Source organism: Podarcis vaucheri (assembly GCF_965113315.1).
Source record: "Podarcis vaucheri genome assembly, chromosome: 2".
Taxonomy (NCBI): Eukaryota; Metazoa; Chordata; class Lepidosauria; order Squamata; family Lacertidae; genus Podarcis; species Podarcis vaucheri.
Window position 1 is genome coordinate 29,901,369 of NC_138760.1, and position 24,145 is coordinate 29,925,513.

General features: G+C 41.4%; 1 protein-coding gene across 3 annotated transcripts; it reads right to left on the reverse strand.

Annotated features, from left to right (window-relative positions):
- Positions 1-203: 203 nt before the first annotated feature.
- LOC309526603 (uncharacterized protein) lies at positions 204-12,242 on the reverse strand. Of its 3 annotated transcripts, none has more exons than XM_082212888.1 (5): positions 11,862-12,242; positions 7,416-7,470; positions 5,163-5,244; positions 4,125-4,334; positions 204-1,038 (listed from the first exon to the last, which is right to left on the reverse strand). In XM_082212888.1, the coding sequence occupies exons 3-5, from the start codon at positions 5,179-5,181 to the stop codon at positions 671-673; spliced, it is 597 nt and encodes a 198-aa protein (XP_082069014.1). In that variant the 5' UTR covers positions 5,182-5,244; positions 7,416-7,470; positions 11,862-12,242; the 3' UTR covers positions 204-670. The 3 variants fall into 3 exon arrangements, with proteins under 3 accessions (XP_082069014.1, XP_082069015.1, XP_082069013.1); XM_082212889.1 differs by lacking the exon at positions 11,862-12,242 and adding an exon at positions 9,097-10,041; XM_082212887.1 differs by lacking the exon at positions 5,163-5,244.
- Between the last annotated feature and the right edge of the window lie 11,903 nt (positions 12,243-24,145).

Here is a 24,145-nt window from a genome sequence, read left to right on the forward strand (position 1 = left end):
TGGGGTGGCTGCCTTTGCCCACTTTTTTGACTCTGACCCCATGCACCCCCAGCATGCAGACCCCAAAAGATGACACCACAGGAAATTTTGCCTTCTCCAGGTAGTAATGGTTGCCTATCCCTTTCTTGGATCACTGACACACAGAACATCAAAGCATTTGGTATAACTTTGAGCTTGAATACCTAACACAATTCTAGAGCAGATAAACCAAGAAAAAGCATTTATTTGCAAGTCAGAGTAAATAAGAAGACATTGACAAAATATACCGTTTAAAAGAAAAAGAAAAAGTCATTCCAGTTTCCTTATTCTAGCTATCCATTGATCTCAATTTTCAGGGCTGACTTTAAAGACTGCATGGATTACTGTGCTATGAGCTAAATATTTCCATATCAATTATGATACAAATATGTGGAAAGAGACACCTAACCAGAAGTGATGTGCTTCTTCATTCTTGCCACTAATTTATTGGGAGGTTCTGGAGGAAAACTCTATGGCACATCTCTGGTTCTTTTCTGGCACATGGTTACATCAGCTCCCTCTCATAGAAACCTTGTGGTCACTTTTAACTTCTGTGCATTTATTTTTTTCATCTTAAGTATCTGTCGCAATCGCCTGAATTCATCTTTGTGGTGAAAAAGGCAGAATAGAACAGGTTCCTTCTCGTTTCATTTTATAAGGTCAGCCCTGCTGATTTGGACATTTCCCTAAGCACACTATTGGCTTCTTCTCTGAACTCCTTGGAAAACTGTTTGGCCCGGCTTGTTTTCTCAATATTTTCTCTCAGGTTCCCTTCTAGCCGTATCCGGTCTAGGTATTCAGAGTTGGCAACTTTCACTCTCTCCACCAATGGCTCCTGGTTCTGAAGCACCGAGGAGATCATTTCCTGAAGCTTTGTTTCCATGCTGATGACTCCTTTGGCGGCACGGTTCAGCTCTCCCACCTGCTGCTTAGCCCACTCCAGTTTCTCAGGGACCTTTTCCTCCTTCGCACCCAGCCAGAACCTGTATCCCTCCATATGCACCTGCACACTGCAAGCACCTGAAAGACAAAGCAGTGGTTAAGCTCCAACTTGACGTAAGTCCAAGAAAGAAGGCTAATTGTGTTAGTTCCAAGAAAGCTAAACCCTTCAAGCAGCAAAGCTTCTAACAGTGGTCAGCTGTCAAAGATATTGCCATGTCATGAAATCTGATTATTTCCACTTTACTTATCAGAGACCCGGTTGTATACCTACATATATGTCTGTGGGCATGTGAGCTGTAATACAGTCATTTGGCAATATTAAGCCAAGATTATCCGTGCCACTTTCTTGTAAGAAACAAATCCCTGGCATAACCCCATTGGCATGCTCTTCATTGAAGCCACTCTGGTGAATTTGACCCATAATCCCATGGCTTTTTCCTGCTATTCATTCAACACAAAACTATCAGGTATTGGGTAAGTCTCTCTAACGAATTCTGATCTAATCTCTTTTCACGTTGCCCTCTTGTCTCTCTCATTGTTAGTTTCACAAACACTTGGCTCTTCTTTCTGAAGAGGGCATTGTTGAGCTTTTGGCATGAGTTTAGAAGGCTGGCATTACATAGGAAGGATTGGATTTAAAGGCATGTGAAGAGGTAATATACAGGAAGTCAAAATCAAAAGAGTGGGGAAATAATATAAGGCCCTCCTGGATACAGCATTGCCATGTAATGTGCAACCCAGTCAATAGGTTATTCAACAGGAAAAAATAAAGCCTACGATCCTTAGCATCTTGATAATTTACAGAGGCAGAAAAGCAGGAAGCTGAATTAATTAATCCAGCCAGGTTTCTCCTGAAAAGGAGCCTTAAAGCTAAATTTCTGCCCATATGACCCCCCAGTTCTAAACAGCAGGATCAGCATATCTGCCTGGTAGCTGACAGAACATTCAACAACATTAGCACAATGACATATCTTTTACCTCTTCATTGTGTCCAAAATTCACCATTAAACTACAAGTGTTATTCTAATCCTGCTAATGATTTTAACTGTTTACAATGGTTTTTAAGATAAATAAGCTGAATCCCATGCACAGCATGGATGCTAATTTTAGGATTGGGCTGACTGTTACCTAAAGATTGAATTGCTGCTGAGAGATCATGTCTGCTATCTTTGCTTCCACCTTACATTGCTACCTAAGAGTAGCACAAATCATCACCATCATTTTATTATTTGTACCATGCCCATCTGACTGGGTTGCCCCAGCCACTCTGGGCAGCTTCCAGCATAAGAAATGGTCAAACTAATTTTGGATGGCATTTGGAATGCAGGTAAAGGTAAAGGACCCCTGGACGGTTAAATTGAATTTGACTATGGGGTGCAAGGCTCATCTTCGCTATCAGGCCAAGGGAGCTGGTATTTGTCCATAAACAGCTTTCTGGTTCATGTGGCCAGCATGACTAAACAGCTTCTGGCAGAACGGGACACCGCGATGGAAGACAGAATGCATGGAAACACTGTTTACCTTCCCTCCGCAGCAGTACTTATTTATCTACTGGTGCTGGTATGCTTTCGAACTTCTAGGTTAACAGGAGCTGGGACAGAGCAACAGGAGCTCACCCTACCACATGGATTCAAACTTCCAACCTCATGATCGCCACAGCGGCACCCGCATCTCATTGGGAATGTGATGCTAACAAACAGACCACTCAAAGGACAACAACTTCTCTTTATTTGAACCTGATGGAGAGGCTGGTGCAGAATTTATCTTGGCCATTGAGCCAAATGCCACATGGTGTCAGAAATAAGAGAATTATTTCATGATGTGATATTTTGATGCCACAACGTATATAAATGCCCTTCTTTATGATGGACAGGTGCATGAATATATATCCATCTGTGCAGTTATGTTCCACCTCCTCATGGGTTTATTGCATAGCTTTGCCCCTTGCATAACTCTATCCCCAATCCTCCCATTCTATCCTTTGACAGGGTGCTAGAATAGGGTGACATGCTAGCCTCTTTACATGTTCCTTGCTACTTCAGCCCTGATTGCAAAGTCATGTTCCTCCTCCTGCCCCAAACTTTGCCACCCTCCAGGTTAAGATCTGCAACACAGAGCCCACTCTATGCATGCAGCTCCCCACAGGATTTTGAACCTTGACCAATTCTGGTTGTAAATCATGTGCGGAGTCTGCATACATAGAGAAGGATACCAGCTGCAAACATTATTCTGAACATGCCAAAGATGGTTTAAAACGGAAATTGCTGAATTCATAAAAAGGTATACATTTCCTACAAAAGAGACACAAAACTTTTGATTCCTGTGTTTGCTAAAGCTATCCAATATTAGAAGCATGGGGGAAGGCAGCAGTATTTTTTTTAAACATGGGTTTTTATGGGCATTTCCCATAAAACTTGGGCTGCTTGCCCTCTACACATGAGTAACACGTGAAAAGGGCTTCAGTGTATCATAAAACAGCCTATTGCTATGATATCTGGGCTCTGCAGATATGATATCAGGGACGCAGGTGGCACTGTGGTCTAAACCACTGAGCATCTTGAGCTTGTCAATCAGAAGGGGTGAGCTTCTGTTGCATTGTCCCAGCTCCTGCCAACCTTGTAGTTTGAAAGCACACCAGTGCAAGTAGATAAATAGGTACAGCTGCGGCGGAAAGGTAAATGGCATTTCCGTGCACTCTGGTTTCCGTCACGGTGTCCCATTGCACTAGAAGCAGATTAGTCATGCTGGCCACATGACCCGGAAAGCTGTCTGTGGACAAACGCCAGCTCCCTCGGCCTGAAAGCAAGATGAGCGCCACAACCCCATAGTCACCTTTGACTGGACTTAACCATCCAGTGTTCCTTTACCTTTACCTTACCTTACACTGACAGAGACATTTGTAACTCAGACATGCATTTGGGGACCCAGTTCTTAATCTTGTACCATCATTAAAACATATGGTAATGTTCCTACTGAGGCTTACATAGGATCAGGTCCCGACGTCTCTTACCAACCAGATGAAATGCTGCTGGGCAACTCTAGGAACAAAGACTGAACAAATCACCTCAGGTTCATGCATAAACCCACAATGCTAAAATGGAGGGCTTGGCCTTCTCCATTTTCACACTCTATATTCTTCAGCATCATTTCTCCCACCAACTTACTATGCTCTTGTTGTATCTTCTCTATGCATACAGAAAGACTGCTTGCGGGCGAACAGCAATAGGTGTCTTTGAGGTCCCGGATGGTTTTCCGGATAGCCATGCAGTGGCATTGCTGCTTGTTGAAAGCCTCAGCGATGTCAGTAAATAGTGTGTCAATCTCAGGCACATTGACCAGTTTCACGGCGAAGGGTTTCTCTTTGTTGAAAAGAACTAGAAATATGGAAGCCCATAGAAACTTCTGGTTAGTGTGTTACATAAGGGGGTAAAAGAAATATGAAAAGCACAACAATATTTGAATATGATTCCTGAAACTAACAAAAATTAAGTACATAAGATGGATCAGTACAAACAAATTTACAAAGATTATCTTGTTCCCATTCCTTGTGCACTGAAGTATACATTTTTCCCCCCAATGGAATTTCCCTCTTACATATTTACAACTGCACACCTATTTTTCTTGAGGGGAGGGGAATCCTCCAAATTATTACATTTTACTTGCCAAAGCTTCCCACTTGCTTAGCAGTGAGCCAGTGGCAGTATCCCAAAATTATTTCTGTGAGGCTTAGCCTTCATGTGGTGTGCTTCAAGAATAATGTTTATGGGCATTCTTGTTTCGTGAAATGTGTTAAATGGCCAGCAGAAATGGCCAATTGAGAAAGGTGCAATCTGATAGTGCCATATACTTCTTTTCTCTATCCAAGGAAGTCTGGTTCTCTAGCCCATGTCAGAGATGTTGGGTTGAATGAACCATTAGTCTGGCAAAGTGCGACTGTTCTTCTTGTGCAATGATGACTATGTAGGTTGAGGTTTTCAAGTACATCCTAAGGAAAGTTCAGTGCCCAGCTGCCATTAATTTTAATGGAAACTGGCACTCCAAATCCCTCGGAGTCGGCTTTGAAAAATCACAGCCATCATATCCGGAAGGCAGTTTCAACAGAATAAGCACGGGAGCCATAATTAAACCTTGAATTATCCAATTGAAAATCAGACCAGTGGTTCCATGACAACACAGTTTAGACTAGAGTTTATTTTTCAAACCTGCAGAACCTAATTGCATCTTTCCAAGCAATGGAATACATGATCCATTTGCTGGTAGTATTTCCAGCAGATGTCACAGAGACTTTTAAAAAGAAAAAATGAGAGAGAGAGAGAGAGAGAGAGAGAGAGAGAGAGAGAGAGAGAGAAATTCTGGTCAATTTTTTGTCTACAAAGAATGGTCACAGTATGCATCTCTACTGCCAAATAATTCATTCTGAGAACATTTGAAAAGTATCTCATTTCTGAAATAACAAAATAAAATAAAACATCCTTTTTTTTATTTGAATGTGTTTGCGGGAGCACTTAATTCCACATTATTTTGGGAGAACATGAATAATCCAATCCAGCTTTCTGAAATGATAGTATAAATGTAAATGATCTCATTTGGATTACGCATCAATGTACAATGGAACCAAATTTTTGACTATAGGTGGTTTATTCTTCAAAATTAAAAGTATCACATAAAGAGAGAGAGAGAGAGAGAGAGAAAGTAAAACGCATTTCAAGGAAATGATTAGAGTAATTAGATGTGTAAGATATATTGAAGTGGTTCATTTTTTTTCACTCTCTCTGTATGTTTCACCTGCTTCTGTAGGGTGTAGTGCACTGTATTTTCCTGAATTTTGTTTTACTAAACGTATTTTATTTTGGAGCATCTTATTTAATCATGTGAGCTGAATTGTATATTTGCTTATGTGAGATGAATTATGACAAATGTTTGGTATGGAATATTGATTATTGTTGCATAGGGTGGAACAGAAGATACCTTTTCTGATTCTCTTAAATGTTCAGTTTCCCCAAAAGTGAGCCTAGATAGAGTCCACAAAAATATTTAGAACCTCTACAGCTTGATGAAGCTGAGAGAAATATGTGGGGTATGGATGCGTGTCTGGGATAGGAGCCAACTTCCAGGGACCAATGTCCCTTCAGCTTCCTCAATAAAATATTTGAGTAGGGTTGCCATACATTCAGGCGTGTGTTTTTTTAAAAAAAGTTAATGACCCCCTCATTTACATTGAAATGGTGTGCATGCACTGTGCCATGTGATTGGTTATGCAGGATGGGACTGACTTGGGTCCCCTCAATATTTCACCTAAGTTAGCACCCCTGAGTTTGACCTGCCGAAAGATGTAGAGTGCATTTGAAGTGCTGGGCCTAATCTAAAATGTAGGGTAACTTTGGGAGCACGAATTAGAATTCCCTTCATGTAGATTCTTCAAGACTCCTTGCTTTGATCTCACTCTCAGCTATTCCCATCTTTCCTCTGTGACGTCATCACGTGACTTGCGTGACATGTCCTCTGACATGTCCTCTGTGACATAGCCACTTCCGACTTCAGGAGGAGGTGGTGTTGCGGGCTCACGCCCCCACGCAATCAGCCCCCACACAATCAGGGGAATCCTCGGGCCGCGTCATCCCCTGGCCAGCCAATCGGCTGGCTCAGGGGGTGTGGCTTGCCTCATTTAAGGCAAGCACGGCCAGGGATCTCCCTCTTTGGCCGCTCAGCTTTCCGGTTAAGCATTGGTAGGGGTATTGTTATGTAGATGTGTTGGGGGGGAGCACCATCACCTCCCCCAAATATTGAAGGGTAGTCTGGTAAAGGACTCCGGGGGACGTGGCCTCATCCGAAGCCTATGGAGGTCAGGGCCTAAAACGCGCCCCCGAGCGGTGACCCCGGGGGAGTCCCTAGTTGATGTGCATCAGCAGGGCTCCCCCTTCAAGCAAACAGGCTGAAGCTGGATAGTCGGATAGGACCAATGCCTAAGCCAATACCGCTCTTTACCTGTAACCAATAAAGTTGTGGCCTATTTTAGCCCATTAACCTAAATACTTGTGTCACGTGTCATTCTGGTGGGAGGCGGGAACTCGCCATGCAACATCATATGACTTGTTACATAACAACATGTCCTCTGTGACATCATCATATGACCTGTTACATAATATACCAATACCATAATATACAAATTCTATCCTGTTCACTACAGGATCCCAGCACAAATAACCCAGAATGATGAAAGAAGCAACAGATAGGACTGGGATATGGCATCAAAGAAGTTTGGTACAAAGTTGACTTATCATAACTATTGCTGGTGGTGGGTGTTTTCCTTCTTTAAAGAATGTCTACCCATGCAGAGTGACTTATTTTACAAAAAGAGAAAGTATATTAGTTGAAGCTCTAATTACAATTGACATACATAAAAGTATTATGAAGTATAGGAAAACAAAAGCAAGTAAAATGACTCAGAATTTTACCACTTTTGGTGCCTTGATGAGATTGTCTGGAGTGCTGTGCATTGAGAGGTTCCCTCTGTGAATACAGGAAGATATTTCGAAATAAATGCATATTCTTTTTGAATCCACAACTCATTCTACTACCCTCCCCTTCCACACTTGTCTCCCCTCTGTTGTATTATGTGTTGCAAGCCCTTCAACCTGCCCTCTTGTGCTTTGTAGAGTGCAGTGCACACTATATTATTTTTATTACTAAAAAATAATAAAAATCCTGTTTTCCACTATTTGGACTCAAAGCAGTTTTCAACAATAAAATATACAGTACAGTCATACCTCGTGTTGCATTAGGTTCATGTTGCGTCTTTTCGGCTTGTGAACGTGGCAAACCCAAAAGTGTATACTTCCGGGTTTCGCTGCGCATGTGTGCGCAGAAGTGTTCTGCATGCTTCAGATATGCGCAGAAGTGCTCTATCGCGCTCCACGCTTGCACAGAAGCGCCACTCTAGTTGTAGACTTTTTAGGGTGCGAATGGCATCCCAGAATAGATCGTGTCCACAACTAGAGGTACCACTGTATGCAGAACTTAAAACATAAGTTAAACCTCAAAAATGTAGAAACCTTGGGAATTTAAACTCTCAAATGTATACATACATATACTCAGTGCTTTTTTCCCTTAAAAAAAATGTTTAGGGGTACTCTCATTTTCCTACTCATATTGAAATATTGCCCCTGAATGAGGCCAAACTTAGATTCTCAAAATGTTTAGGGGTATGGGTACCTTCGCATACCCCCAGAAAAAAAGCTCTGCATATACTCATATAATGATAAAAGTGTTGTGAGTGCCAGCATAAAATGGCTGCCATGGGAACACCAACAGTGCTCCCTCCCCCTTCCAATGATTTCAGTGATCTACTTGGTGGTGAATATTACAAACATGCGCAATCCTATTACTGCAAATAGAACTATTACTGTACTAGTTCATGTTAGAATCATAGAATCATAGAATCATAGAGTTGGAAGAGACCACAAGGGCCATTGAGTCCAACCCCCTGCCAAGCAGGAAACACCATCAGAGCACTCCTGACATATGGTTGTCAAGCCTCTGCTTAGACAAATGTTCACATGAGGAGATGCACAAGATTGAGTTGTTGATCTTTTCATCTTTCTCTTGGGCTTTATAAGCATTGACGTGCTCCCTAAGTTATTGGCTGAAATGGGGTGTCTGCTTTGCTCATTGAATATTGTGTAAACAGGGAGTACAGATTCTATTCTATGAGTTGGGAGATAGCAAGGCATTGGGTAATCCTTGTTGTGCGCATCCATTCACTGACTCACAAATAGAAAAGGAAATCCCTGCTCACATGCAGCTCTGGTACACTCTTAAGAGTTTGGATATCAGTCCTTCAAGACCAGTGATGGCCAAACTTTGTCCTCCAGCTGTTTTGGGACTACAGTTCCCATCATCCCTGACCACTGGTCCTGTTAGCTAGGGATGATGGGAGTTGTAGCCCCAAAAGAGCTGGAGGGCCAAGTTTGGCTATCACTGTTCTAGACAAATAGGATGAAGTCGCAAGGGCTCTGGATGTTATGTTAAGCAGAACTGTGAACGTGGAAACGCTGAATATATTTACTAGAGTTGCAAGCCTTTTAAGTCAAGATCCGTGAATAAAGTTCTTATGAAAGGAGCAAAACTTCTGATCACCTGTAACAAAGTGTTTCACAACCTTTAGAGCCTGTCATCTTACACTGCCATTGCAAGTCTGGAAGCGTGTGCTTTGCTTGTGAGTTGACAGACCTTTGCTATTCCCTTTGGAAAATTACCGGCAGGTTTGCTGTATTCCATGTTTTGCTCCACTTTCTTCTGGTTTTCCATAGAGAAATAATAATAATAGTAATCATTATAATTTTGGAAACTTTGTTGGAAAAAGGATCCTGCCAAAAAAATCTGATTTTGGGTGGAACAAAGCAATGTCCTCTGTCTAAGCAAGTGCAGCATGCCATGCCATCATTCAGAGACAGAATCATGGCAGGAGCAAAGTTTTAGATTCATCTCCAGTAAAGTTAAATCTTTGGGGAGAAGGACTTCATTTCTGCCGATATATTAAGAATTAGCCAACAAATGTCTGTTGAATGTGAGGAGTTGTTTTTGCGGAGCCAAATAGACAGATGGTTATCTTGCAACATCTCATCACTAGGTGATGGAAGTTTTAACATATTATTGAGCTTTTTAAAAAATGTACAGATTGCTTTGGTTTTTAATTACCATCTAAGGGCCCTGCAGCCAAATCTATGGCTGATTGCTTGGAATCAAATATACGATTCTTCCCCATCACTACCGCTCAAAATCCACCCTCTCACCCTTTCTTTTCATTCTTCTCAAGCCTTCCTCAACCTGGTATTCAGATGATGCTAGAATATAACTCCCATCATTCATGATCATTCTGACAAGGAAAAGGGTGCAAAGCCTCTGGGAGGATCAGGAAGAATGCTCTAGACAGTACCTGCCCAACTCCTACACTTCATTTACTCCTTTAAAATCCTGTTCCCTTTCATCCGCATCACCTCGATCTTCTATTCCTTTCCTTCCTCTGTCTATGCTTCCTTTCTTTAAAATCCAAGGAGTTTAGTAAATGCCAGACAAAACTTATTTCCCTCTCCCTCCCTCCTTTTCTTTTGCACACACACACACACAACCACACCAGGACGACACTTTAGAAGCTGATGACTTCTAAAAGCCTCATTGTGTCCATTACCACAAAGTCCCTTATTATCAGCAATACAGATAAGTGCTGCAATCATAAACACAACTGCTCGGAATTCCCCATCGTACTGTAGGATTGTGCTGCAGTTACATTCATTGGTGATCCCTTGTTACCATTATTCTTGTGTTCTCTTTTAAAAACGTAGTCTGCTTTGGCCTGCTTGTCCAAAATATGCAGCAGCTGCTGCTACTGTTAGCACCGCCACTATCATGGGTGTGGAGATCTATCACAATGAGGTAAAGACGAAAAGGATGCACTGAAATAAGCACAACGTGAAGCTGTCCCACAAAGCATAAGTAAACTTTTGAACCTACATTTATGCCTGGCTGTCAGAATTACGGCATCATGACTCAGCTTCCCTAACAGTTTCTTATACATGTCTAGCATGTTATACAGTGGTACCTCAGGTTACATACGCTTCAGGTTACATACGCTTCAGGTTACAGACTTCGCTAACCCTGAAATAGTGCTTCAGGTTAAGAACTTTGCTTCAGGATGAGAACAGAAATCGTGCTCCAGCGGCGTGGCGGCAGCAGGAGGCCCCATTAGCTAAAGTCGTGCTTCAGGTTAAGAACAGTTTCAGGTTAAGTACAGACCTCCAGAACAAATTAAGTACTTAGCCTGAGGTACCACTGTGCTGGGTTTTCATCCTCTTTCATGCATTTATTTACTAACTTTGCTGGTCTCAAAGTTAAGCAAGTTGGGTTTTTAGATGTGGGATGGGCTCAGTTACTTCATCTACTGTCACTGACATGGACTTCAGGGTGTCTTACTTTCAAAATCAACCAATGGGCTACCTTTTGTAGGTCCCAAAGACCCTGCCTCGACTAGGGATGGGGCAGAAATTTATTTCATTTCGCAGTAGTAGGTGGCCCTGCTAAATTTGCAATTTTTGAAACCAAAAACCAACCATCTTTCAAAATTCACACTTCTCTGAATTTTGTAATTTGTAATTTGGCTGAATTTTGCAGCCAAGTAACACGTACAAACATGAGTTTGACCAAACTGCGGGAGGCAGTGGAAGACAGGAGTGCCTGGCATGCTCTGGTCCATGGGGTCACGAAGAGTCGGACACGACTAAACGACTAAACAACAACAACAACAACAACGCGTACAAAAGGGGATCTATGAGGATAAAATGCCAGGTCATGTTTTTGGCAGGAAGGTGTGGGAAACTGAACAGAGAGGAGGTTCCCTGAGCACCTTACGACATCTTTGAGCGTGAATGGCATTTCACAAGACTTTCCCCTCAGGGCTCTGGGGCCCGTGAGCAAGGTACAGTGTGCCTCTGAAGCAAACATGTCTCACCCAGCTGGAATTGTTGGCCCTTCCCACAAACATTGACAGGTGTGGTTTAGGGATAGCGGCTGTTAGAACCACTGCCCTCCCCTCTGGGCAAAGCCCCCCTATACACGTGATCCTGCAAACTTTATTTTCCTGTGCTATCATGTTGCCTCTGCGGATTTAATCACAATAAACATGGCCCCAGTTCAACCTACTAACCTGTATCTAACCTCTTGATTTCTGGCAATTAAATGTGCATCTTAAGCATCATGCACCTGCCTGTTTGACTTCTCTGTACAAACTGAGCTGTCCTGTTTCCTTTTGCTAACAAAATTCGCTAAGAGCAGCTCAGGATTTGCAGCTCTTTTGTTTTCCCCAATGTTTTCCCCCTTGTTTGTTTCCCCCAATGTTGATCTCTTACCTCTCTTGAAGCAACTTGGAAACAGGGACAACAGCAGCAGAAGGAGACAGACATGCTTTTCAAAGCTACAAAAGAGACCCTTTTTCTTTTCTTCCCAAAGAAAGCAAACGTTAACAAGAACTTGTCAGGTCACGTGCCTTAATGAGCACGCACCCCACCTTGATTAGAATTAAAACAACACAACAAGGGGCAGAAACCGTTTCAAAATCATTGTACGTGGCACGACAAACTAGGGGCAGGATTCACGGTCAAGCTGCGGTTCTCCTTGCATATTTCTCTTTGCAGACATAATTGTCTCAGACAAGTCAGACTTGTTCCTTCAGCAAACAAACTCTGCATTGTCCAACCCTCTGGACTTTAAAATGTTACTTCCTCTACACTGGCACTCCTGGAATGTACCATTGCCCCCAATGGGGGTGGAATAGGGAGAACAGCAGAAGGAATATTCCAATGTGCTGACAAAATGAATCTTACGTGCTATCTAAGCAACTGCTCAGTGCCGGAAAATAAATCAGCTTCTGGTTTTTATAGCAACAGTATATTGTATGCAGTTAGTTGGATGGGCTGAAACTCCTGTAGCAACTTTTAACTCCACCCAAGATTGTTCTTTTTAATGGAGCTGTATGTCATTTCATCTCCTTAGGTTGTAATATAGATAGATAGATAGATGATAGATAGATAGATAGATAGATAGATAGATAGATAGATAGAAGGAGACTTCTGCACTCCACACGAAAAAGGTGAAAAGGTTTGTTGATTGGTTGGCTGAATGAATATTTCTGGGCTGCATTTCCAACTTATCAAGGATGATTGCCCTGAGCCCGGTCTTGGGTGGGGAGGGCAGGGAATAAATAAATAAATAAATAAATAAATAAATAAATAAATAAATAAATAAATAATATCAGAGTGACATATGCTGAAGCACTTTTCAGCTGTTTGGTTTTCTTCTCCTGAATGCGTGTATGATGGGTAGAGGGAGAAAACAGGATCCACCCCCTACCACATGTGTGTCCAGTCAGCACATCTGCACTGTGTCTATCTATGCGCAAGCATGTTCCCACATGCATAGGTATATTGCAGATGGGCAATGAAACAAACATATGACAGAGAAAGAATTTGGCAGATTTACGAGATTGCCTCTGCCTGACACACTTCCATTCAAAATGTGGACAGATGTACCTGGACAGAGTGCTTAATATCAATCATATGAAGAACAAAATGATAGAATAGTGCTCGTGCCCATATTTCCCCCTGCTGAATTGCTTAGTGAATCTCTATGATTAGGACACAAACGTTATCTTGTTGCAAGTAGTGTGTAGTTCCAGGGCCAGCATACAGCAAACTCCCCTTTCCTTATATTCCACAGGTTGTCACATCCCAGTTCCAGTCATCCTAACTCCTGTTACTGTTGTGGAGCCAGACATCGGTTTTTGAATGGAGAGAAGCATTCCAATCCTCACATCTAGTATAATAACAGGTGGGACCAAAACACATTAACCTAGTTAGTGATCATTGTACAATGGTACCTTGGTTCTCAAACACCTTGGTACTCAAACAACTTGGAGCCCAAACACTGCAAACCTACAAGTAAGTGTTCCAGTTTGCGAACTATTTTCGGAAGCCGAACGTGCTCCGTTTTGAGTGTTACACTTCCGTTTTGAGTGTTATGCTGAGGTCTGTCTGCTTTTGCTATTTATTTTGCATTTTTTGTTTATGCGGCTCTTTTTGTTTTGTATTTATAACTGTGTGGAACCCAGTTCAACTACTGATTGATTGATTGATTGATTGATTGATTATTGCTTTCATTTTATGGATCAGTCGTCTCAGATAGTAAAATCCATGTTAAATTGCTGTTTTAGGGATTGTTTTTAAAAGTCTGGAACAGATTAATCCGTTTTGCATTACTTTCTATGGGAAAGTGTGCCTTAGTTTTGGAACACTTTGGTTTTGGAACGGACTTCTGAAACAGATTAAGTTTGAGAACCAAGGTACCACTGTAGTCCAAGATGACCAGTGGCTCAGCACAAGTACTATCAATTAAAACGTTCACCCAATCAGCCATTTTAAATCACAAAAAGCACATAGTTGAAAAGATCCTATCTATCTCTGGACAGTAGAACACCCTCAGAGCAACCATTGTCAAAAGTTTTAGATAAAAATCCCAGAACATATAGATGCTACTGCCTATTATAAAGCGTAGCGCTTCATTAAATCTTCACCTGTACTCCCGTGCCCCCCACCCAGATATTCTGTTTGTTATCGATGTCTATGTTTCTGAATTAGTCCCTGTCTTTTTCAAACATGCTTCCCAAACTGTCTTTCACACTTGCATTTCATTCGCAATTCTCTAGCTAGTCCTCTAGGCCATATAAAATGGAACAATTAATTTATTGCCGCTTCAAACACAGTTGTTTTATTCATCATCTGTCTTAAAGGCCACTCAGATGTAGCCCCCGGGGATGTAATATCTCCATTACTGATGCCAGGAGAGAATAGAACTCTGAATATTGGAGAGAAGCTGGATGGAAGGGTATTGCTAAAAGTATATTTATTTGGTAGTTATGAAATGGTTGGAAGAGACCATAACATGCTCCAGCAAGTAATACCCACAATGTGAATGCGGGAGAGGGAGTTGTCCACAAAGAAAATAGCAGTTTTCTGATAAATGAAAGATAGCCATCTCAAATTCCTTGTTTATGAACTTCTTCAAAATAAGATAGTAAGAAGGGCTGGAGCTTCTCCCAGTCTCCAGACTCCCTTAGTTTGACCTCTGCTGGAACTCTTCAGATATAAATACCCCACCTCTGTTTTCCATGGCTAGGAGCCTTCTTAAATCATCCTCTTCTAGATTTCGCCCAAGTTTTTGGACCTCCCGATCTCCTGGGCTTATTTCTGATGTTGGCCTGAAGCATTATGTCTCTTCTGTTGTTCCATAGTTTAGTCATGCTGGACACATGACCCGGAAAGCTGTCTATGGACAAACACCAGCTCCCTCGGCCTGAAAGCGAGATCCTTTACCAGGGGTCCTTTACCTTTACCTTTACCGTGGATGCACAATTTGCTGTAGTTCCTTCAGTTCTGGGGGGATTTTCTTCTTTGCACCCTGCTATGTACATTTACACAAAACCCTCGATAATCTTAATATGAAATTAGAAATTTCAACATTTTATTTATTTATTATTTATTTATTATTTATTTATTTATTTCAAATTTCTCAAAAACAAGTCATCTTCATTTCCCCCCTATTTTTCCCTTCCCCCTCCCCCAAAAAGGAAAAAAGTAAAAGACCCCCCCCCGACTTCCCTCAGCTCCTCTCTCTGTTTTCCCAGCACATGTTGTTCTCTTCATATTATGAAATTGTAAAGATCCTTAATTTATCTATCTATATGTTACCAATAATAAATTTGTGTATATTTCTTGAAAACCTGACAAGGAGTCCAGTTCATTTTGTTGTTTCTTTAGGTACTTTGTAAAAGGTTCCCATTCTTCTTTAAAGTCACAGTTGTCCTTATCACGCAATTTGTGTGTCAGTTTCGCCAGTTCCACATAGTCCATCAATTTCTCTTGCCACAGTTCTTTGGTTGGGATTTCTTCATTATTCCATCCTTGTGCTATTAAGATTCTTACCACCGTTGTCGCATACATGAAGATATTCTTCAGTTTCGTTGGCAGGTCTTTTCCTACAATCCCTAACAAGAATGCTTCAGGCTTTTTTTACAAATGTTAATGGGAACATTTTCTTCAACTCATTGTATATCATTTCCCAGAATTTTTTAATTTTACTACAATCCCACCACATGTGGTAAAAAGTCCCTTCTTTTTCCTTACCCTGGGACACATTTTCAAGGATCTTTTTTTAAAAATGATATTTATTAAAGGTTTAAAAATTACAGAAAAAAGAAAAAAACTACAAAAAATTTAGCACGACATACATTACAATACATAAAAAGACATAGAAAAACAATACAACAATACAACAAAAAGAAACAATAACACTAAAACACACATCCAATATTCCATATCTTTACCTTTCATTTACTTGTTTCATCGACCTCCTCGCACCTCCCTTTTTTGTATTCTAGTTCAATTAATTGTTTCAGCAAATTCTTTCCATCTTTCTCAATTCTATATTTATCTTAACGGTCTAACCTTAAATTTTTCATTTTGGCCCATTATCAATCAGCTTTTACTTAATTCTTTATTACATTTCTGCTAAAACCATATAACTTCATTCCAGCATCCTTCTAACATTCATTAATTTTGCAATGTTTTTGTAAATATACTTTAAATTTTTTCCAATCTTCTTCCACCGACTCTTCTCCCTGGTCTCGGATTCTGCCAGTCATTTCCACCAGTTCCATGTAGTCCATCAACTTCATCTGCCATTCTTCCCTGATGGGTAGATCTTGTGTCTTCCAGTACTTTGCGATAAGTATTCTTGCTGCTGTTGTGGCGTACATAAAAAAAATCCTATCTTTCCTCACATTTTCAAGGATCTTAGGATCGACCCTGACAAAATCATTAAAATAATTCCGTCCAGTGAACAGGCTTGGCTTCCAGTGTAATGCATCCTCCTGTTAACTGGATGGCAAATATACTAGAAGATCCCACGTGACCAGTGGATCGCTGAGGAAGCACTGTGTCTCTCAGTGCTCTGTGAAGCACCCACCCAAGTGCCTCCATCTTCCCAGGGTTCCAGCTCAATTCATTGGCCCTCATGTGGTCCACAACTGTGCCCAGACAATGGACCAGATCATGCATGTCCTCACTTGGCTACAGCTGTGTGTCATCAGCGTACCGATGACATTATGCCCCCAAATTCCTAATAATCACACCCGGTGGCTTCATACAGGTGCTGAGGAGTACCACAGCTTTCAGTGTGGTACCTCTGTTTTGTGCAGCAGGTGCCTACAATCTGTACTTTCCACAAACAGTCAAATACATTTTTCTTTCAACAACCTTTTCAAGCTGGGTGAAAATGTTTCTGCCTTAGGTGCTCTATTTTTGTTATTTTAAAACCTGTTTTCTGTTGCCTTTTGCACTGTTTCTAAAAATAGCCGAGCTGTTTTTATGATATGAATAGATACACAAATGTTATCACTGTGACAAAAGTGTGGTGGGACCATGGTATTGTCAAGATTCTAGCAGTACATTGTCTCTCTACTCTGCCATTATCTTAATTCTTCCATCCCAGCAGAGACAGACTCTTCACCAATTTAATAAACCAACACCAGTCTATAGAATCTGAAGTTCCTCACATTAGCCAGAACTACAAAGTATCTAGCTTCTCTGTTTCAAACCTATCCCTATTATCTAATTATGGTTTATTGCAACTCATTTTGAATGACCACATATACTGCTGAGGGGGAGAGAAGTAGTGTATGTGGAAAACCACCTTGACACACAGAACAGGGCTGTCAAATGCAAAGGTTGCCAGACTACCATTACGAAATATAGCTTGTGAGCAAAGTGCCGCTGCCTAGCTGTCTTTCCTGTGCCAGGGGATACTGAAACATTGCCCTGTTGGCACTGGCTCTGTTTACCACAATGGCATCAACTTCATGAGCTGGGGACCATTTTGTTTGGGTAGCCCCAGCCAAGGTCATCGTTGCGTAGTGTGTCAACCCACGAATAGCAATTTCTTGCTATTTCTGAGGTGAATTACTAGTCTCCGTTTGCATCAAAAGCTGTGAGGAATCCCTGCTACATTTGGGACGTGGCAGGGCCGACTTAGTCAGAGTTTCTTGGATTAAGCCCTTAAAACAAATTAAGCAGCGGGGAAAATCTGCTAAAAAGATGAGTCACTACTATATAAAACTCGTTCTGTACCATCCCACAGAAGTAAAAAAAAAAATTACCCATAGTACAGAAAATTTGAAATCCAATTATCTGTAGAGATGTACAATCTACATTTGTATATTTACCTCCAAGACCAAATTATGATGAATAATATAGCCAATTCAGTTGACCTCCCTACAGTAGCACATGTGGGAAACCTTGATGTGAGAAACCTCAAGTCAAAGGACCAAATTCAGCACCCAAGCCTCAGCGTCTGGTCCTTGTGGGTTTTTCTCAGGTCAAATCCTTCACTAGCCCTGCTCAGCACCCAACTGAAGTGCTTTTGCCTGGCAAAAGCATGTCCTTGAACTGTATTAATAATGTCCATTGCTTGTCTCCACTTCTCTTTCTTCTATTCTATTTGCCACCACTTATGATGCCAGTGGTACCGATTTTGGTGTCTGTCTCTTTGCCAAGAGACCAATTTATATCTCCCAGTTTTGGGGAAAGCATCCTTCACGGGCAGACACTATTCTTTCTTCAGAATGCCCTCCCACCAGATGTCAAAGAGAAAAAGAACTACCAAACTTTTAGAAGACATCTGAAGGCAGCCCTGTTTAGGGAAGCTTTTAATGGTTAAAAGGTTACTGTATTTTAGTGTTTTGATGGAAGCAGCCCAGAGTGGCTGGGGAAACCCAGGCAGATGGGCGGGGTATAAATAAATTATTATTATTATTATTATTATTATTATTATTATTATTAATGGGCGGAATTTCCTGTAGGAGCACCTAAAACAGTTCCAAGCCCAGGGAAAGATAATCTCACCATGCTTACAGTTTCCTGCACCATGAATGTATGGTGAATGGGTACCACTGGGGTAATGAAGATGAATCCTACTGGTATCCATTCATTTCTCTTTACTTTGATTTCAAAAAACAAATGAAAATTGAACCAAGTGAGTCCCATTCAGTTCAATTTTTCATCTGTTCTGCAATGGAGGCACACCCCTTTTCAGGCTTCTCCCCTCTCCCCCTAAATATGTTTGTTTGTTTCTACCTCCATCTTTCAAGAAGATGCCCAAGTTGGCTTATAGCAATTTAAAGAGGCAATATGCAGTAACATCAGTGCAGATTAGTTGTTAACAGAGAGTAAAAAAGCCACAGCAACTGCAACAATACAAACCACAAATCCATCAAGAGGGCTAGTTTCATAGGTTTCCTTATGGAGTTGCCCAAGATTATGATCATAATATTCACAGCACAAACACATTAATGTTGGCTTACTGATGCCCACCCTATATAGACAGCCATTCCATATAAAATTAAAGGATGCAGTTTACACGACTGGTAAAAGCATTGCCTTAGCAATATGTATTTAAATTAAAATACGCCTTGTTTTCTCTGAAGGCACTGGAATTATAAAATTAAATTAATCTAGAAAATTCAGTGAGGGAAAACAGGTTATCATCCCTGACACAACTATAGAAACCATATTGCCAGAAAATTTTTGGAAGCCAAATGATAAATTATAGGGATCTGAATTATATGCTAGATAGATAGATTTCATAGCTTAACCATCGTCTGACCAAAGTACTACTTTCTGATGCTTTATATCAGTGGTTTCCAATTAACTAATTACTGAGGACCCCCTATTTTTCAAAAGCCAAGCCACAGACCCCCTACTTTTGAAATTTTTGATGGCTCTATGGTAGTTACCTCTGCAAAGCAATTTTTTGAACAAAATGTGGGGTAGCCCCTAATAAGCAGAGTATTTTAGTTACAGATAGGTAGCCGTGTTGGTCTGCCATAGTCAAAATAAAAAAATTCCTTCCAGTAGCACCTTAAAGACCAACTAAGTTAGTTCTTGGTATGAGCTTTCGTGTGCATGCACACTTCTTCAGAGAAGAAGAAGTAACTAACTTAGTTGGTCTTTAAGGTGCTACTGGAAGGAATTTTTTTATTCAGAGTATTTTAGGTATACATAAAACAAACCATAAAAATGTGACATTACCATGCAAAAATGACAACAAAAATTGTTAAGAGGGAGACATGGGATGGAGCATCAGACCCCCTGAGTGTGTTCCACGGACCCCCAGTGGTCCCTGGACCTCTAATTGGGAACCGCTGCTTTATATTGCTTAATTAAAGCTTTTGGTCAAGTGTGTGGATGTCTTCACTTTGCAGAACAAGAGACACACCTCCCCGCCTTTCCTGCAGTCACTGCAGCATAAAGGAGACACCTCTATATAAAACACAGCTGCAAGCCATACAGACAATTTACAAGTCTCAGTGTTCTTATTTAGGTAGAAGCCCCACAGCACAGATATTCTTAATGGTGGACCCCGGTGGTGGAATGCCATTAATCAGATGGTAATGGACAGGAAGGTGGGTGGCTGCTGATAGTTTTGGACCATTTGAGATGGTTTTGGAAAGCTGCCAGCTCGTGTGTTAAAAAAAAATACTTTGATAAGTTTCAAACAATATGGGCTTTACAATGTTGTAAAATATGGGGTGGCTGGAGCTGTTTTTGAACTGGACTGATGCCAGCGAGACCTCAGGATTTCAGTCAGCTGTAACCTAGAGTCAAATGTTTGTCTGAGCTGTTCAAGGTCATCTGTTTTCCTTGATTTGTGTGCCCTGAGGTTTGTGCGGTGCCATAAATGAGATAATACTGCCCCTTTGCAAAAGACAAGAACTCATTGCAAAACTTCCAACTTCTTTTGCACATTCCCCAAATGCAGACTTGTTAGACAGTTGAATTTAACACCTGATCTAAAGTAGAACCAATCCAGTTGGAATTACGCTCCAAATAGCATATGATGAATGGGGATAAGAGCAGAGGCACAAAATTCTAGCCCTGCATGTTGGACAACAGACAATTGCAGAATGAGATTTGAAGGTATCCCAAAAGTCAAGAAAATGGTGGATTGCTAAGTGATGCAGCTCTGGAGCAGTGCAAGGAAGGGGTGGACCTTAGAGTCATCCTTAGCTAAATCTAATGCATTGGTGAAGGAAAATAAATTTTCAGTTAGGTATTACTGAGAACTGGAGCTGTAAGCAAGAAATCTATGTATGAGTAAATGCCAAATTCTGACCTATTACAACTCACAAATCAGACCTGTAGACAGGTCTGATTTGTCTTGTTTAAAATGCCTTTTTTTAAAACAAACAAAATCTGAGGGATCCTTTCCTCTGATCAAACTAGAGATCCTTATCATCCGTATGAACATTTATAGACTATTACCATTTGTATCATCCTGACTGCATAAACTCAAGGGGTTTTTTGTGTTCCCAATTATGCCATTATTTGATCCTGAATAGATACTGAAATAATGAATCATTTTCATTACCATCCTTTGTAAAATATAATCACTTTCTTCTCCCCATTTAATAGCAGCCATTTTTTTGGTGTGGTTGTGTATAAACCTAATACCTGAAGCTTTTCCTATGCATAATTTGTCACAGCTGTTAAACCCCAGCAGAAATAGCCTGTCAGAGAAAAATACTCATCAAAAGTCAGATGATAATCCCAAACATCTGAAGCTATATTTCCAGCTGAAACATGCTAATGGAAACAGAACATTTCAAGATTTCGACCAACTTTGGGTATCCTTTTCTCCCCAATGTTTTAGAAAGGAAGTGCCATGATCTGAAGCTCATGATTCATGCTGATTGCAGTGTTTGACCACAACACAATAAAGACAAGGTGGAGGTTAACCATGGTGTGACTGAAATATCTGTGATGTGATGACTTTTATAACAAATGAGAGCATTCACAGTAAGAATAGAGTGTTAGAAAGTTTATTGCTATGGGCTTTGCAGACTTCAATCTACTGAATATAACTTTAAAGGACTATTGAGCCTACTTCCACCTAGATTATCAAAACTGGCTGGAGTCCTGAAATCCACTCACGTTGAAGCCAATTTTAAGCCAGTTCACACTGAGAGGTTTTGAAGGCTGCAGCCATGATGTGTGTCAGGCCTAATCCTCATGTCAGTTTCCTGCTCCACACCACTGCAAAACCCCACACTGATTCTTACAAAGCTCCCTTGTGCAGAGCATTGGGTCCTCCTGGCTCAATATTGTCTACAATGACTGGCAAAGGTTCTCCAGGTCTCCAGCAGGAATTATTCCAAGTCCACCTGGAGATGTCAGGGTTTAAATCTGGGACATTCAACATGCAAAACATGTGTGCTCTGACGTTAAAACCATGGGTCCATCCCCAAATGATCCCTTTGGTTGCTTGCATTGCTGCTGCTTTTTGGGAAGTAGAGAGGGGGGAGCAAAGCAGTTGTGAGACCAGTGCAGTGCGAACACACAAGCAGGAGTGCTGGGTTGGCTCTGCTGGTGCATTTGCACTGCACTGCCCTCACTGTCTCCTCTCCCCCTCTGCTAGTAAACATCATTGCCACGCTAGACCAGAGATTGGGTGAGTGCTGCCAGTCAACTATGCAGCCTGATTCTTGGGACTTAGCTATATCTTTATATGGGAAGAAGCATCACTGCTGTTTCAAGCAGAACCTATCTGGCAGGATTCCCTTCTTGTTTGGGACAGAATGCCCCATGAGGGTGATGTTTCGTGGCTCAGCAGAGCTTTAAAAAGCAACTGGCTCCTTACTGCAAGGTAAAAGCTGCACCTATCACACGACCCTGCCTATGAAACTAGCTCCATCTGGTAAAGAGGCTGAGACCCTACCTGCCCACAGACTGTCTTGCCAGAGTGGTGCATGCTCTAGTTATCTCCTGCTTGGACTACTGCAATGTGCTCTGCGTGGGGCTACCTTTGAAGGTGACCCGGAAACTACAACTAATCCAGAATGCGGCAGCTAGACTGCTGCCTGGGAGTGGCCACAGAGACCACATAACATAGGTCTTGAAAAACCTACATTGGCTCCCAGTATGTTTCTAAGCACAATTCAAAGTGTTGGTGCTGACCTTTAAAGCCCTAAACTGCCTCGGTCCAGTATACCTGAAGGAGCGTCTCTACTGCCACCAAGGGCCTTCTAGCAGTTCCACCACTGCGAGAAGCAAAGTTACAAGGAACCAGGCAGAGGGCCTTCTCGGTAGTGGCGCCTGCCCTGTGGAACACCCTCTCACGAGATGTCAAAGGGGGGGGGAAACCACCAGACTTTTAGAAGACATCTGAAGGCAGCCCTGTTTAGGGAAGCTTTTAATATCTGAAGGACTATTGTATTTTAATCTTTTGTTGGAAGCTGCCCAGAGTGGCTGGGGAAACCCAGCCAGATGGGCAGGGTATAAATAATAAATTATTGTTGTTATTATTATTATTATATATACTTGGTTTGCTGGGGGTTCTGGGTTGTCTTGAAGAGAGTCTGGAATAAGCTTCACCTCCTCCCAAACTCAATATGCTTCTTCTCCTGGGCTTCCTTTGTGTCAGGGCTCACCTGATGTCAGCTCCAGCATCTGTTTTCAGTTTCTGGGTTCAGCCCCAGAGAATATAAGTTTGGAGGATATGCCCTATCAATGAATGTAATATAAGTTACAATGCAACAGAAAATAAATGGCAGTTTTGGCATCAGATAAAGGAATACAACAGGAACATCACGGACGTATGGGTGGGAAGTCAAATGTTATATTTATATTATTATATTATATTATATTATATTGAAAGTGAATTGAATTGAAATTTTAACACAAATTTTGTGTTAAAAACTCATTAAAATTATATATATTTATATAAAAGAAAGATATGCCCTGTAGCAGGTATCTGCATTTTTGTCCCCACTAAGCAATGACAGAAAGTTCTCCCGGCACAGCGTGGATTGCTGGGGTTGCACTTCAGCACAGAGCATGAAAATTCCTGGAGCACTGGCCTTTCTTTTTCTTCTTCAAATGAAGCACACTTCCTCTCCCACCTTACATGACCTTGCCTGCTAAGCTGACCGTGCTCGCCTGCTTAAATATTTGGCAGGGGCAGGAGCACCCGGAATGTGGCTTCTCGGTGTTCCTTGTCAAGCCAGCATTTGAATGGGTGGTTGACACTGAGGATGTTTTCTGCTTGGAATGAACTAACGCACAACTATTTCATCGGCTGCTGACCATTGCAAAGCAAGACACGGGCATTTTCAGTGAAACTGTAGAAGACAAATAGTAAATCTGCTAGCATCAAATCAAAACTTCTTTGTGGTCCAAAGACCCACAAAACAATTTCAAAACTAGATACAGTGGTACCTTGGGTTAAGAACTTAATTCATTCTGGAGGTCTGTTCTTAACCTGAAAATGTTCTTAACCCAAGGTACCACTTTAGCTAATGGGGTCTCCCGCTGCCGCCGCACCACTGCCACGTGATTTCTGTTCTCATCCTGAAGCAAAGTTCTTAACCCTAGGTACTATTTCTGGGTTAGCGGAGTCTGTAACCTGAAGCATCTGTAACCCGAGGTACCACTGTACAGTTAAAATGACCAGACAGACAGATGGAAGAAACCAAGGCAGTCATTTTGTTTTATCTAGGGCATAATGATCTTTGTTTCTTATAACCTCC